The sequence below is a fragment of the Hypomesus nipponensis genome, chromosome 5 (genome assembly GCF_054491055.1).
Source record: "Hypomesus nipponensis isolate SF chromosome 5, ASM5449105v1, whole genome shotgun sequence".
Classification (NCBI taxonomy): Eukaryota; Metazoa; Chordata; class Actinopteri; order Osmeriformes; family Osmeridae; genus Hypomesus; species Hypomesus nipponensis.
This window is the reverse complement of record NC_140365.1, coordinates 1,465,001-1,480,309: the sequence shown is the minus strand read 5'-3', so window position 1 is coordinate 1,480,309 and position 15,309 is coordinate 1,465,001. Positions and strand designations below refer to the sequence as shown.

Sequence of the window (15,309 nt, the reverse complement as noted above, 5' to 3'; positions counted from 1 at the left end):
AGTTGTATTCTCATTGAACAACATTTTCAGTTATACATTTTCTCCCACTTTGTGTAATATCAGTTGAGGGCGTAGACGCGGATCGAGGCTAGTCTATGCAAGTATAAATTATAAATACGGCATGCTGTGAGCCCTTTTTACACACATTTCATGTTATTTAATCATTGACCTTAGGGCACTTTGTCATTTTGAGGAATATCTAACGTGGGAAAGATATTTTGGTGTGCTTGTATCATGCTGTTAAACACTCCCTAACAAACTCATGCTTTGCACGGCCACTTGAAGATGTAACAGTGAACAGGAGGGGTCAACACTAAACATTAGAGGTTCAATCTGGTGCGTGATGCCAAATGGACAAATCCTACATGTCATTCTATCACGTTTTTAATGTTCAATCAATATAAGTTTTTTTTCCCTTCAGTATTTTGTAGGTTCTTGTATCTGTTTTATGTACAAAACAATCACTGGAAATTTCACCCTGACGTTTCTAAGATTTTCTTTCACTATTTCCGCAAGATGTTGAACATAATGATAATGCTGTCGATTTGTGCATTCTTGGGTGCAACAAAATTGCCAAAAAGCTTTAAAAATAAATAAAAAATTATGATTTATTTGCCTTTCTTATTTAAACATTGTACCATATGGTCCAGCAAATCAGACTACTGGTAGTAATTCAAGAGAAGATTAACAATGTGTATGAGATTGACCTTCTGCAAAGCAGCTATATTTATGTTAGCATGGAATTGTGTCTTGAGCTCAAGGCAGAATACGATCACTCGACAGAAGCACTACTTGTTTCACAGTTTGTCCTAAGCCCTATCTCACAGTTTTGTATTCAAGCACAAGTTGATTTAAAGGTTTTGGAGTGTATCATGGAATGTGACGTTTGTCAAGGGTGTTTGTTCTGTACATTAAGGAGTTTGTGTTTGGCAGTCAACACTAGGGGGCGCTAACACATTTCATGAAGCTGAGGCGCACCAGCCTGTAGCCTTTAGCAGCAGGGCTATGCCACTCCATTTCAGTTAAATACCCTTTAGAGATTCTATCCTTCAATTTGAAATCTGTCATTTGGAAACATAACTCCTTGACCTTCAAATCCACCTAAACCTACAACAAACTGACGGATGGAATCCAAACAAAATACTTCATAACTATATTTCACAGTAATTTAGTAATTTAGCGGATGCTTTTACCCAAAGTGACGTACAATACGGGGGGATTTGAACCTGCGATCTGTATATCTGATGGAAAATGCTCTAACCACGACACCCAACCATCCCCAGTGCTTGGGTTGTGTGTCAGAGTCCAGCCCTCATGTGTCATGTTGATGCAATGATTCTCCATCACAGTATTTTCCCAAGCCCGTCCACCAATCCCCCTGTCTCCTGGTCATGTGACCGTCTGATCATCCTGTCCTCTACTACACTACCCGAACGCTGACAGAGAAACCAGGAAGTGTGCCGTACGTACAGTGTCTAAACATAGCTTGTAACTGGTTTATCCTGATGGCTGTACTAACAGGACATTCTTTTCCCCCTGTCTGTACTGCTTCTGGAGTTCACAGTACTCAGAGTGAAGACATTTTCTCCCCTTTGACCTCGTGTCACGGTTTTATCGTCCCCAAGGCTCTTGCTCCCCCATATTTGCATCCTGTGTCTTTTCTGATCCCACAGTCAATTTCTCTTTTTTTTCTCAGGGCCAGTTTCCCAAGTCACCGTATGGAACAACTGCTGTAGCAATTCCATGACATTTAATAGTTTGAAAGATTGTCCTACAAAATGTAAACATAGTCACAAAAATGGGGATGTAATAAGGTTTTGGGTAGTCGTGTTAAAAGGAAGGGGTGAGTGAGGATCGCTCTCTTTTGCTCTCTTCTACGAGTCCTGGAGTGTGTCAGTATAGATACTGTGTTTTCCATGTGCCTATCAGTCACTTTCATAATGAGGGAGATAGTGCAGCTGTTCACTTCTGGGTGCTGTGGGTGCTTTTCTTGCCTGCTACACTGAACTGTTTCAGTTAATTAAGGGAGCTGTGAAATGTATCTTTCTGACTGGTTCTGTTTGGACATATCTACACTAAATATTTGTGTTACTGACTTGCTAGATGAGAAGAGGTTCTGACAGGAATGGTCTTTGTGACCAAGTAATTCTCTTGTTGGAAGCCTTACTGTACTCATTGCAGTTCAATGAATCAGACAAAATCATGTTTTCACAACCACACATCCAGACTGTATCATTTTGTTCCAAATGCTAGGATTTGTAAACCAGGATTGAATCCTATTTGTCATCTTTATCAAAAGTACATTCAGAGATGTTTTCCAGTTAGTCTGGGCACATAGTATTTTTCAAACAAAGCAAAAGATACTTAATCACTTAACAGGCTTTTAGGTTTGGAAACGTTTTCAACTCTCCTAGTTGGACGAGGATTCAACACACAACTATTTGAGACAACAAGGTTTGCTTTTCTTTGCTTGAGGAGTAGTCAACGTGACCTTGAACTGTCGCTGTTTTGAAAGGAAACACTGTTCGCCTACATCCCCACTGGACAGCCAGCCCCTGATTGGTCCATTAACTTCCAGATGCGGAGGTCAAAACTGATGTCCCTTAACGTGAGAAAAAGGCGGACATCTCTACGGCCTTCCATCTTAATCCAACACAGACGTGTGCTGGATTACGCAAATACCCCGCGTGCTGCACTTTCCCATGTTCCTGCGCTGCCAACGACTGCTGTGAGAGGCGAGGAGGCCCACCCTGCGGTCCACATGGATTTAACCATGGAACAGCCCCCCCTCTTACACGGCGGGGGTGGGGGGCTTATTAAACCTGTTGTTTTCTCTCAAGCATGTGAACGACCGAGTCTCAATGTAATGGAAAAATACACTGTACAAATAGTAGGGTAGTAGAGTACCTAAAAGAGACTCTCATTTTGTGTCTCGTTCACGCTGAATCTCTAGGCCTATTATCACTCACTGTGAGCACACTTAGGTTTCGTAATATTTTATTAATTTGAATATGGCTGCTGTGTTTTGCTGGTGTTCAGAGTATGATAGGAATCACACAGATTCCTCACAGCGCCGTAAATCCACCAAACCTCCTTCCTTTCCTCCCTGGTCTGATGAATACAGGAAGTCTGTGCTGGTTGAAAAGCACTGTGCCTTTCTGATGGCTATCCGCCTGACTTTGTTGATGAATGATCTCCTTATGATTAGTATGGATAAAATAGCTACCACTCAAATCACGACAGTTCTATTGAGAACATTTGCCATCAAACATGAAAAAAAAGAAGAAAAAAAACATATTTCCTTGATTACTAGTGAATAGTTCAGCTCTACTTAATATGGATGACCAATCTAGAAGGATGAACTATTTCTCAGATATTTCTCCAACATTTGAATGGATGTTCCTAGATGCCCCCAGCACTGCTAGTAGGACACAACAGGAGGATCATCTTCCTGCCATCTGGTTCTGCTCGCTCAGGGTAGAAAAGGTTTTGAATTCCATCCCTTTTCGGCTGCGACATTAACTTGTTGACTCTTGGCTGGCGGAGAGGGGAGGTGAGTAATGACTGGGTCCTCCCTAATCATAATGAGAGGAGGCTGTAATGAGATGGACAGATACCTTCCCTCCCAGTCCGGCTCCCTGTCGCCTCAGATCTGTCTCTGTAACTCTAACCCTCTCTGATTCACACCCAAACAATCCATCCGTTATCTATTAGGTCCCTTTTCTCCCTCCTGGCTGTCACCTTTGACACAGTTTAGGGATCATGTTACATGTTCGAGTGGATAATCACAGTGCTTCATCTTTCTAAGATTGTCAGAGCTTTCTTGATGGTGTCTAACTCTGACACGCTTTTAAGATACGAGCGATATGATGCTGTTGTCTTGCAGATTGTTTTCATCTTAGGTGTGCGTTGTCGCCTGTTGAGAGTGATTTTGATGTTTCAGATGGAGGTGTCTTACAGGGGTACCCTAACCCACTGTTATTACACACATGTTGTTAATACACTGTCGTTACACTGTTATGACACTATAATTACACTATGAGTACACCATAATTAAACTGTGATTACACTGTGATTACACTTTTGTTACACTTTGTTACACTGTTGCAGAGCTAGAAAGCAATGAAGCAGTCATACTTTGTTACTGTAGTTAAGTAGATTTCCAGTACTTTTACCTTTTAACTTTCACCCCTTACATGTTTTACACAAATATCCATACTTTCTACTTTCTACATTTAACAAAGTGTAGTCAGTACTTTTGCCAGAGTCTTTTTAAACATGTCTTCTACTTGAGTGAAGGATGTGTGTACTTTTGCCATCTCTGATTGTAGGGAAAAATATTTGTTGTTTTAGATCTTGCACTGAGAGTTTTTGCAATTCCTCAAGCAACCTCCTCTGCTGGTTGTATGCCCAGTTAGAATTCCTTGACTGAGGTGATAATCTAACTAAAGCAAAGCTTGTGTTTTCTACAATTTGTTCTTGTGTTGCCCCAGTTGAAGTCACGGTTGTTTTAAGAGAGGAAGGAGAAGAGGAGGAATGACAAGAGCCTAGTTTGGTCCACCATGTCGGCACGTGGTCAGCTTTCCAGTTTTTTTGTCAGAAGAGGCTGACTCCCTATGGACCACAGAGAACATAAAACCAGAACCAAGTCCTCTCCAACCAGACTGCCGAGGCAAAAACTCCCAAGGAATAAACTTGAAAAGGGGAACAAGATAAAAGGTAAACTGACTTAATTTAATAGGATATTAGTGTTGCTGTTTTTATATATGTAATACAGAAACAACAGTGTTTCACATGTTTTTGTCGATTTCTTTAAATACGATTTAGCCCTTTGTTAGTTTTTAAACTATGTACAATGAAAACTATTTAAATATGAATTGATACAATAATGTTCACAATGCACATTAGAATAGTAAACATTTCATAAGATGTTATACAATAAAGTTAAAGTTGAGTTGAACTCTTTGAAGATAACACAAAGCTTACGTATTATTATTGGCATGACCTGTCTTGCTGTTCATCAGAAACTCTTAACAGTAAACATGTGGGTAATGGAATTCTTATTTCAACACAGACTTTAACACAGTTGAAGTGGCAGTGGTATTTTACTTAAACTAAGTAGGCCTACATTTAAAACTGCACCAGTGAAATCATTACAAAAAACATCAGCGTTCTTAAGACAAGTCATTTGCACATAAGATTTAGTGACTGTGTTGTCCCAGAGGGGTCATATAGAAATGTGCAGTGCCAATGTTTTACAAATGTAGCTTAGAAACAACACATAATTAATATATGGCTACGGTGCTACATACGACCAGTTAATACATCTTTCAATCAATAAAAATCAATTAGGGGAATTCCTTTCTCAACATTGTCCCCAGCTGTTGCGTTATGTAACGTCCGCTACGTTGCAGGACTGCGTGCTGGTAGCGTCCCCCCTGTAGAGACTGTTCTCACACAGGGTCTGCGGAGTGGGGCAAGAGGAAAAGGCTAGTTCCCCAGAGCCCCCTGAAACAGCCAGGCCCGCAGTCCCTCCGTCTCTTTCTATACTAACAGTAACCAGATGGCGCCTAAGCCGTAGAGAAAACGACCTGATACATTTTCTCAAAACGATGCAGTCCAAATAGAAAATCCCACACGGCCCATTACTTTTTCCGTTCGTCGTGATCCTCTCTTTAGCCCCTTGGTTAATCCATCAAATTACTTTTGAGACTGTTGTGTCATGAAAATTAATGTAACAAAATGGAGTTAAATTATAACCATACTGACAAATAGCGAGTCCAAAGTCGAACTTTCATCAAAACATTAGTTTAGAGCTCCAAACCAAGTAGTCTTGGCAAAAGTGACTTAAGATTTGTGCGCTCCATCATTGTGCAACTTCATATCGTGCCTGCAAAACTACATCTTGTTTTTTTCAAATGGTGATTAATAACAAGAAAAACATGTAGCCATATTTCATTTAGCAGATGTGTGTCAGATTGTTCACTCTGTCCGTGATTACTCGCAGGGTTCATCAGGAGCTAACGGTACGGAGCACTCGCGGTCCCCATGGCAACGGAACTCTCAAATCTCTCCATGTCCGCCAACTCTACAGGGTGTGACTCCGAGTCGCCGTCCCTTCACCAAAACAAGCTCGTCCCAACCCTCTACAGCATCATCTTCATCCTGGGATTTGTGGGGAACGTACTGGTGGTGTACGTTCTGTGCCAAAAATCTAACCGCAAAACGGTAGCGAACACCTATATCGTGAACCTGGCCCTCTCAGACTTATTCTTCCTCAGCAGTCTGCCCTTCTGGGCGGTCTACTACTCCTTTGACTACAACTGGGTGTTTGGCCGACTGATGTGCAAGTTGTGCAGCAGCTTGCTGACCCTAAATGTGTACGCCAGCATTTATTTCATCACCTGCATGAGTGTGGATCGCTACAGGGCCATTGTTTACCCCCTGCAGTCCCAGAGCAGCAGAAACCTCTGTCAAGCCCGTGTGATCAGCGCTGTGATCTGGCTGGTCGCTGGTCTGTCCACCATCCCCAGCATGGTCTTCAGGGACATCCACGAAATGAAGCCAATGGTCACTGCCTGTGCCGCCATCTACCCACACGATAACTGGCTCCCAGGCCTGGCGCTGGCTAAAAACATCCTGGCGTTCCTGGTGCCCTTCACAGTCATCGCTAGCTGCTACTGCCGTATTGGAAGGCACCTCCTCGAGGCTCCAAGCCTGGACAAGACCTCCAGCAACCTGGACAGGGTGATGAAGATGGTTGTGGCGGTGGTCCTTGCGTTCTTCCTCTGCTGGTTCCCCTTCCACGTGTTGACGTTCCTTCACGCCATGAGCTCTCTGGGGATCCTGGAGGTGTGCTGGGCCAAGCAGGCCGTCACCACCCTGCTCCCCTTCTCCCTCTGCCTGGGGTTCAGCAACAGCGCCATCAACCCCTTCCTGTACTGCTTCGTGGGGAACCACTTCAGAGAGCAGCTGTGTCGCGTGTACAAGGAGAAGGTTCCCCGGCTGTCCCAGAAGAGAGACTCCATTAGCACCAGGCTAAGCTCCTTCTCCAGGAAGTTGAGCGATCTCAAGGACATAGGGCCGCTGGAGACTATCAGTTAGCACAGCTCCACCTAGTGGCAGGAGGTTGTCACGACAGGGTTAACCTGTCTGGATCTTAGTGGTTGACCCCTGGGTGACCCTTGGGCCCAGCTCTCCAGAGTCTCTAACCTGCAGGCTTCCAAACACGGCCTCCATGGAGGCAGGCCAGAGGGCATGTAAACATATATTTGAATGTCAGTAAATGTCCCATGGGCCCTTTAAAGGGCGAAGTGCTGTTATGTCAGAATTCGTTTTTTAGTGCTGTGGACATTCTTTGTTGATGTCTGAGAAGCAGTTGACAGTGATGAGTCACTTTTAGCTTGTTAATGTGTATCAGCCAGTCTCAGTGATGCACTAAATGGATGTTTCTATTGTACATAAATAACTTAATGTATGAATATATCAAATATAGCATTTTTTTAAATGTCTAAACTTTAATGCTTGTATTCACTGAGGTCTACCTGATTTAGTATGTGTAGCCTCTGCTGTCAAATGATGTAGTTAATGTCTTGTGCAGACGTTAACCAGCGTTAACCAGCATTTTTAAGTACTCCTGCCAGCCTTTCAAGGGTGGATTTTGTTGAATATTGTTTATATTGTAGAGTACATGGCTTTATATGGTGGATCTTTAAGTAATAAAGTGTAAATTTGTGTATCTTATAGTCTATCCATGTTTACATAACAGAAAGTGGAGCTTTTAAAGACCCAAATCCGAGCTCTGTCCACGAGAAAGAAAAGATGCATTAACTGACATATCTAAAGCTTTAGTGCCACCTTGTGGTCGGGTTGGGAAGTTGCAGTAAAACATCTAACTAAAGCATTGTGTCATGCAGTTTTTCATGTACATTTACATTTAGCGGACACTCTTATCCAGAGCGACTTACAATAAGTACAGGGACGTTCTCCCTGAGGCAAGTAGGGTGAAGTGCTTTGCCCAAGGACACAACGTCATTTGGCACGGTCGGGAATCCTACTGGCAACCTTCTGATAAATAGCCTGACTCCCTAACCGCTCAGCCATCTCACCCCCCATGTCACACTAAACTCTTTTTTGAACTGCTTTCGGGTCAACATCCTAAAACTATATATTAATGTTTCAAACTCATGTTCACACAGGATGTTACACAATTTCCTTCTGCATAAGTATCGTGGGTGCGTCTTGTTTGTTTCTGTAGATTTAGTACCAGCTAGCCTGATGGATAGTCTATCTGTGTATCATGGAGCGATCAGTAAGAAAACCACAGAACTCCTTCTTGCGCAGGTGGGATTGGATGGATGTTATCTGGTCAGGGACAGCGAAACGCTTCCAAACACCTACTGCCTCTGCGTTCTGTAAGTAACAGTTATGATGCTTGTTTATTTGACATGTCGGTCATGATCACAAACCGTTTAGAAGATTCATCCCACCATGCTTACTGATGCATTTCTTTATTTATGATCGACGGTTTTCCACCATAAGACGCAAACCTCATGTCTACACCTATAGAGTCTACCGAAACAGCGACAGATTGTGGACAGTTGAGGTGAGTCAAAAGATGCAACCAGTATTCTCAACATCCTGTTATCAATCCTTTTTGCAAAATCAATTCCATTGAACCAGATGGATACCTTCATACTTAACAACATAACTCCATGAATTTAATTATATTATAATAAATTATATGATAATTATGCCAGATACAGTCAGTTATTCTGGAAATTATTGTTTCAGGCATCTCCTGCAATAGTTCCACGATATTTCCGGAATCTGAAGAATCTACTTTCCGCTTATACTAACCAAGACCAAGGCTTGGAGAGCCCTCTACTGTTCCCTGTTGAAAACAGGAGCCACACATAAACCAATGGAAAGGATTTGCTCATGTGAAAACAGGGCTTTTGAAAGTCAGCTTGAATTCTACACAGCTCATTCCATTCATTTGATCCCTGTCAATGTTTGTCACGATTATAAAACAAAAAATAAGAATTCCGTGTCACATATTATTTGCATTTTAACATTTGTTTATTAAAAGTCAAACCTTCAAAGTACCTTGTTTTGAATATGAACTTTCCACATCCAATATATTAACTTTTTCTATTTACAACAACATCCTCTGGAATAGTCACAGGAACACATGCCTTCAGGGTCATAGTCGAGAGTGGAAAATACGATCAAATGCTGTTGGTGTTTCATATCACCAGTCTACACAGATCGTGCTGTTGGTGTTTCATATCACCAGTCTACACAGATCGTGCTGTTGGTGTTTCATATCACCAGTCTACACAGATCGTGCTGTTGGTGTTTCATATCACCAGTCTACACAGATTAATCACACCATGGATGTCTTCCACTCCTTGCTATCAAACTATGACTGTATCAACAGCAACATCTCCGGGGAGAGTGACTGGTTTCCTTTGAAGGGATAATATATTTGTAATAATTAGTTTACCCAAAATATGTTATATACCATATAGCCTATGTTTTATATTATTCATTTTGCAATACAACCAAATGAGAGTTTAAGTAAACAATGATAAGATTGTACAGAATGACACTTGATGACCCAAACTGTATTCAAGTGATTATTAGAATACAGATGGTTCAGATTCCCTCTGCAGAATCCCCCATGCTTTTGGTTCGACCTATTCCACAGTGCTAAATTTATCACTTATATACGAGAGGCCTGGAAAATAATGCCAGCACAAACATCTTACAAACACAGTTATCCAAGATACCAACTAAAAGCTTCCCACGTGATGGCGATGGGTGGGAGTGAGTGAGAGGGGTTTGGATCAAAACAAACTTGATTTTTCCCACACATCTATGTTGCGTTCTGGGAAAAAATAAATACAAATAAAAGTATTATTTTAGTTTTGGCTGGGTGCCCTCGTGTGGACGATCTATTGGTGAATTCTCAACACACCAGGACATTCACACCAGGACAACAGGATAAAACTGAAGAGGGTGAATTACCCAGGTGCACTGGAAGCAAAGTAAAAAAATTATAATTTGGAACTCGAAGCGACTTCAACAATCTGTTTCAAAGTTCCACACATCAGCACACCTCAGCCATAATTATACACGTGTTTCCAAACGACACAGGATGAAATACGTTCATTGCCACCACACTAAGCCAGCGTAAACAATGTTTTGGAACATGATACAAAGCCATATTTGTGTCTAATTCCACTCGCTTTATGATATCAATATCCTATTTGATATATAAAAGTTTTTTTTTTTTTTGTCTTTTTACGTCCACAGAGCGGCTTGTGTAAATATTGTGCATTTTCCACAAGTTCACTACCTCCTGTTCCAGTACCCTGCTATCAACTGTCCTGTAGCTCCTGTGTGGAGTGATAGCCCAGAGGAAGCAGCAATCACAGAGCTGTTCACTGAGTAGCCTTCCCCCCACTGTGACTTCTACTATGTGACCGTGTCATTGTTCCGTTAGCGGGCCTGCTCTCTGCACCGGCGAGTCATCGGATCGTTCAAGGAGACGGAAGGTTGGACTAACACTTGTGAATCACAACAGGATGAGGTATTTGCAGTGTTGACACCGTGGATAAGCACTGTTTCTAGGGCGTCATCCCCTTACGTTCCCTTCATGAGGACTCGTCTAGTACGCAATCGGTAAAAACAATAACACTGTCTCGTGGTTTATAAGGACGGTTAGTAGCAGAAAGGCACAAGCTCCATCCATAATACACCCAGATAATAATACACTAATTACATTAAGCAATTAGTAAAAAGGTAAACTATTACTGTACAGGTTTCAGCATGACAGCCTATTCCTGTTGCACGGCGTAACTCGTAACTCCACTGTTCAATTCTATTGACAGGATTGACAATTACATAATAATCTGTAACATCACATTATCAAGTTGAGCACTTGTTTTCGCTAAAGCACTTGCTATGTACAATATCTTGTGTCTAAACCCGGCACTGCCAATTTCTTTAGTCATAGAAGAAGACAACAGCTTTCATTCACAACCATTTGTCAAGATTGGAAAGAGATATGTACTGTATAAATCGAGCTAACAATTGTTGTATGTATACTATGTGTTCAGATGAACTGTATGGTAATGAAATTGATAAGGTCTGCCGTCTTCAGCATATTTAACAATTTACAAAGTAGATCAAATTACATAGGCTAGCTACGTCACTCCAACAAAAAAACAGTTTAGAGTTCAAATAATCGACTTTTTTTTTTCATTTTCTTTTTTTAAAGAAACGTAATATTGGAACACGTGAAACGAATTACCATCATTTGTCACATTTAAAGGCAGTTGTCTTTTTTGATATTCTTTGTCATCATCCTAGAAAAACGGTACAACAAATCATCGCGCGTCTAAAAACAGACTGTCTTTGGATGAGGGAGAACCGTGAGCAGCAGGCTAGCGCAGCAGTGTCACTGTCACCTCCTCCCCGTCTCACTCTGCCTCATAAAGTGAACGTTGTTGGCACTGTCTGACAGCTCTGGATACTGCTCCACCGGCAGGACCAAGTATCCGTCGTAGCCGGGCACCTGCCCTGAGGAGATCAGCTGCTGCCTCTCCTCCTCCGTCCAGGGCCTGGAGCCTGCATCCCCCTCCTCCACCCTCCGGCGCTCGCTGGCCCAGGCGTGCACCACCGCCCTCTGCCTGGCGCCCTCCAGCACGTGGGCCCTCTCCTCCTCCTCCGTGGCCCCGTAGCGGACGCTGAAGCACAGCGCTCCGTGGAGCATCTGGATGTCAGCGAAGCGCCGCGTCCTCCCGCCCACCACCGTGGTCATCTGCGACACGGTGAGGTTCACGCCGTTCTCCAGCACGCGGCCCGCCCCACCGTGACCCACCACCCCCAGGTCCTCCTCCAGGAGGCCTGCCTTCACAAAGTAGTGCGTGTCCCGGCCGTCCACGGTGAAGTGCAGCCCCGACAGGTACACCGACCGGTGGAGCACGGCCGCAAGTCGCCGGCTGTCCTCGCTCGCCACGCCGATGATCTCCGTGGTGACGACGTCGTCCCGGATGGCAAACTTCACGCCCTTTCCAAAGATGGAGGAGATGGCGGAGAAGCGAGGCCTCCGGCTGGGTCCCGGCCCCGGCCCCGGACTCACCCGGCCCATTGGAAGCCGGTCCAGAGAGATGAAGTTCCTCAGGTGCTTCTGGAGCTCACACTGAACCCCAAGGTGAACCTGCCAGACACAGGATACTCAGGTCATGGCGTTCAGCAACCTCACATGATATTTAACCTTTAGATGCGCAAGTTTTAAATATTTCCGACGGTCCCCACAGCGTAAGTTATTATTCCGAAACTGTAGCTAGCTCATTAGTACATTTTGAAGCCATACTAAAGCGTTTGTCGCATATTTTTTGTCCATCAGAAAATATTCAATTAGAATGTTCGAAATCGCATATTTGCGACGCTGTGAGACCCGCATTCGAACGACCACACGTGTGCGACGCTACTCCTTAACGGTTAATGATTGAGCAATCTGGGTATTTTAGGTATATATTTATACACACATTTATATATATTTTTTTTCATGCTTTAGTGGACAGTTTCAAGTGAGGTGTGACAGGAAAGGCAAGGAGATGGAAAGAGAGAGGGGGGACGAAATGCAGTTAGGTCACTGCAGTAAGGCTTCAGCCTACATGGAACGCACACTGAACAAACTTGTCTAACTTTAACTTTAGTCTCCCAGTGAACTTCTGGAAGCTTCTCACCTTGCTGGGGTCCCAGTCCTGAGTCTTGGTCTGGGTCTTCATCATCTCGTAAGTCTGCTCCATGCTCTCCACATCTGGTTTGGGGTACCCAGGAACAACGTTGTGCAGCTGGAACCCAAACAGCTGCAGCCAGCTGCTGATATCTGGAAGCAGCAGAGACAAAACACATGAGACGTGCTTTTCGTTTTTCCTCAAGATAACTACCGGTACACGGCAGGCTTCTACCGAACCCCAGGCTCGGGTGGGAGTCTGTGTTTACCTGTGGTGAACTTCCTGACGTCCTGCAGGTCTCCCACGGGGTAGTTGTTCTTGAAGGAGTACAGGTTGAAAGGTTTAGGGCGGGCACTCAGCTCGCTCCACAGGTTGTGGTTGGGGGTGGTCCACCTCCCCGCCACCACGTCGTAATCCCTCCTCCCCAGGTGCACCAGGCGGGTCAGGGGGTCGTACAGCCCCCCCTGGAAGCCCACCACCAGCTGGAAGGAGGGGTTGGAGTCCAAGTAGACGTCCCCGTAGGGAGTGTAACGCATCTCCTTGACGATGTGTCCCCTGCTACTGAACACGGCCAGCGGCGTGCCCGAGTTGTCGCACGCCACGTAGAACTCCTCGCCGCTGCTCAGCTCCATGGCGATGAGGTGTCCCTGGAGGTCGTAGTAGAGGGAGGAGATGCCGGCGCTGGAGTGGTTATACATGTGGGTCACCCTGGTGGGCTTGGTCAGGTCGGCGTAGAAGAACTGGAGCTGCTGGCCGTCGCTGCTTCTGCTGGCTACCCGTCTTCCCAGCCCGTCGTAGCGGTAGTAAAGCGTCCTCTCAGACACCTTGTCGAAGGCCTTGACCAGGAGGCCGTTGGAGTTGTAGTCAAACGCCACGTTCCCTCGCTGGCGGAGGAAGCCGTCTTCGTCCATCTTGTACATGATCTCTCCCAGCCTCGTGATGCGATCTCGGAGGTCGTAGCGCAGCGGCGTCAGTCGTGCGCTGTTGCCGTGACTCAGCAAGTTGATGTTGCCGTTCAGGTCGTAGCTGTAGCGCCACTGGGCGCGGTCGTTCACCGCCACGGCCTGCAGCTGGCTGTCGGCGTCGTACTCGTAGGAGTAGCGTGTGATGTTGTTGTCCACGCCGATCCTGATGTCACAGACGGTGATGCGCCCTGAGCTGTCGTACTGCAGGGTCATCCAGTAGGCGATGGCCTTCATGATCTCGTACTGCACCTCGATCACCTGCCCGTTGGCGTTAAATATCTTGGTGTGCTTCATGATGTGCGTTGTGATGACCTGGTTGAGGTCGTAGTTGATGACGCTGAACTTGCCGAACTGCTCGATCCTCCCAGATACGTCCACGTAGCGGTACAGGTCGATGGGGAGAGGGGTTTCGTTGATCATGGCCTGCATGCTAGTGACCCGGAAGTTGTTGTAGCTGTAGTCAAACCTGGCGTTCACAAGACCCTCCACGTTAAACCTGTAGATCTGCCTCCCCACCAGAGGACCTGGGAGGACAAGACCAAATGAGTCATATTCAGATTTAAGAAGACATTTTGAAAATGAGATTTTAAAGTTTTATATATATATTTTACGTTCATTTAAAGTTGAATGTTGGAAGTTTCTTTCCTTTGTCAAAAAACCCCCAGAGCCCTTGTGGAGAGGTTTGAGAGTGCTAGAACTACCCCGTAATCTCAAAGGATCTCTGTTAAACCCACTTTAAAAACAGTGAATAACTACTTTATGAAAAATTGAATGAATTGAACAATTTTTAACATTTTAATGACTTCTGTCCTTCTGGTATTGAGGTCCTTGTATGACATTATGTGACTGCAAATAACTGTCAAAGCGGCTGCCCTTCCAAGCTTGAAATTGCAGAGGAGTGATACATTCAAACCACCCGGATGGAAGTTAATTAACATGGGCTTATTCATACCCTGTCACTTCTGTTAAGGCCTACAACAGCATCCAGTGTAACCTCGTTTTTAGCTATGGAAGTCTGAGTAAACTGTGTGACACGGGAGGAAGGCTTGCCATAAGATTTCCCACTTCAAGCCGTTCGTTTAGCGTTAACCGTCATATTTGTTTCACGGCTGAAAGTGTCCAGGAAACATGGAACATTTTCAGTGACGCGTCGCAGCAGCAACAGCGAGACAGCCGTCAGAGACAGACTCCGTGTCAATCATCTGTGAGGGCGTCTCAACAGCAACTCTGTCTGTATTCATCTTCAAACCAGATCAATCCAGTCGGGCTATAAAACACCCTCCAAGACCCCCGTCTCTCCTCTCTCTATCATCGCTTTCCCGCTCTCTTCCCTGATTGCTTATTTCAGGTTAAAATCAGAGGTATTGTTCCCCTGTCGGAGCCTGCTGGCAGAGGTGCCCTGGGACACGGTTAGGTACAGCTTCACCACGGGTCCCCTCAGCGGGGGCTGGAGGTGGAGCAGAGCAGGGGGGAGGCCAGCCCTTGGGGGCGAGGCAGACCCCCAGCAGAGACACATGCATATCTGTCAATAGACAGAATCAAACTCTGGGACACTGGGGGGAAATTGCTCATCACTGCACAGCTGCACAGCC

The 15,309-nt window shown here is 44.8% G+C and overlaps 2 protein-coding genes across 5 annotated transcripts in view; one reads left to right on the top strand and one right to left on the bottom strand.

The window, feature by feature from the left end:
* The first annotated feature begins 4,395 nt into the window (after positions 1 to 4,395).
* On the top strand, positions 4,396 to 9,107 carry agtr2 (angiotensin II receptor, type 2). Of its 3 annotated transcripts, none has more exons than XR_014755234.1 (4): positions 4,396 to 4,719; positions 8,258 to 8,414; positions 8,542 to 8,605; positions 8,794 to 9,107. XR_014755234.1 is itself a non-coding variant. In XM_084698903.1 (2 exons), the coding sequence occupies exon 2, from the start codon at positions 6,049 to 6,051 to the stop codon at positions 7,102 to 7,104; it is 1,056 nt and encodes a 351-aa protein (XP_084555029.1). In that variant the 5' UTR covers positions 4,433 to 4,719; positions 6,008 to 6,048; the 3' UTR covers positions 7,105 to 7,900. The 3 variants fall into 3 exon arrangements, 1 of the variants encoding a protein (XP_084555029.1); XR_014755235.1 differs by having other exon boundaries at positions 4,397 to 4,719; positions 8,344 to 8,414; XM_084698903.1 differs by lacking the exons at positions 8,258 to 8,414; positions 8,542 to 8,605; positions 8,794 to 9,107 and adding an exon at positions 6,008 to 7,900 and having other exon boundaries at positions 4,433 to 4,719.
* Positions 9,108 to 9,233: 126 nt separating this feature from the next.
* The window catches only part of LOC146287665 (teneurin-1-like), a 107,872-nt gene continuing 101,796 nt past the window's right edge, over positions 9,234 to 15,309 (bottom strand). For both annotated transcript variants that reach the window (XM_084698901.1, XM_084698902.1), the window contains 3 exons: positions 13,021 to 14,241; positions 12,762 to 12,904; positions 9,234 to 12,229 (listed from right to left, as the gene is read on the bottom strand). In XM_084698901.1, coding sequence (XP_084555027.1) covers positions 11,474 to 12,229; positions 12,762 to 12,904; positions 13,021 to 14,241 — 2,120 coding nt within the window. In that variant the 3' untranslated portion in view covers positions 9,234 to 11,473. The remainder of the gene's footprint in view (positions 12,230 to 12,761; positions 12,905 to 13,020; positions 14,242 to 15,309) is intronic.

Coding starts and splice junctions, on each gene's coding strand:
- agtr2 (XM_084698903.1), top strand. CDS start 6,049: ATGGCAACGGAACTCTCAAATCTCTCCATGTCCGCCAACTCTACAGGG.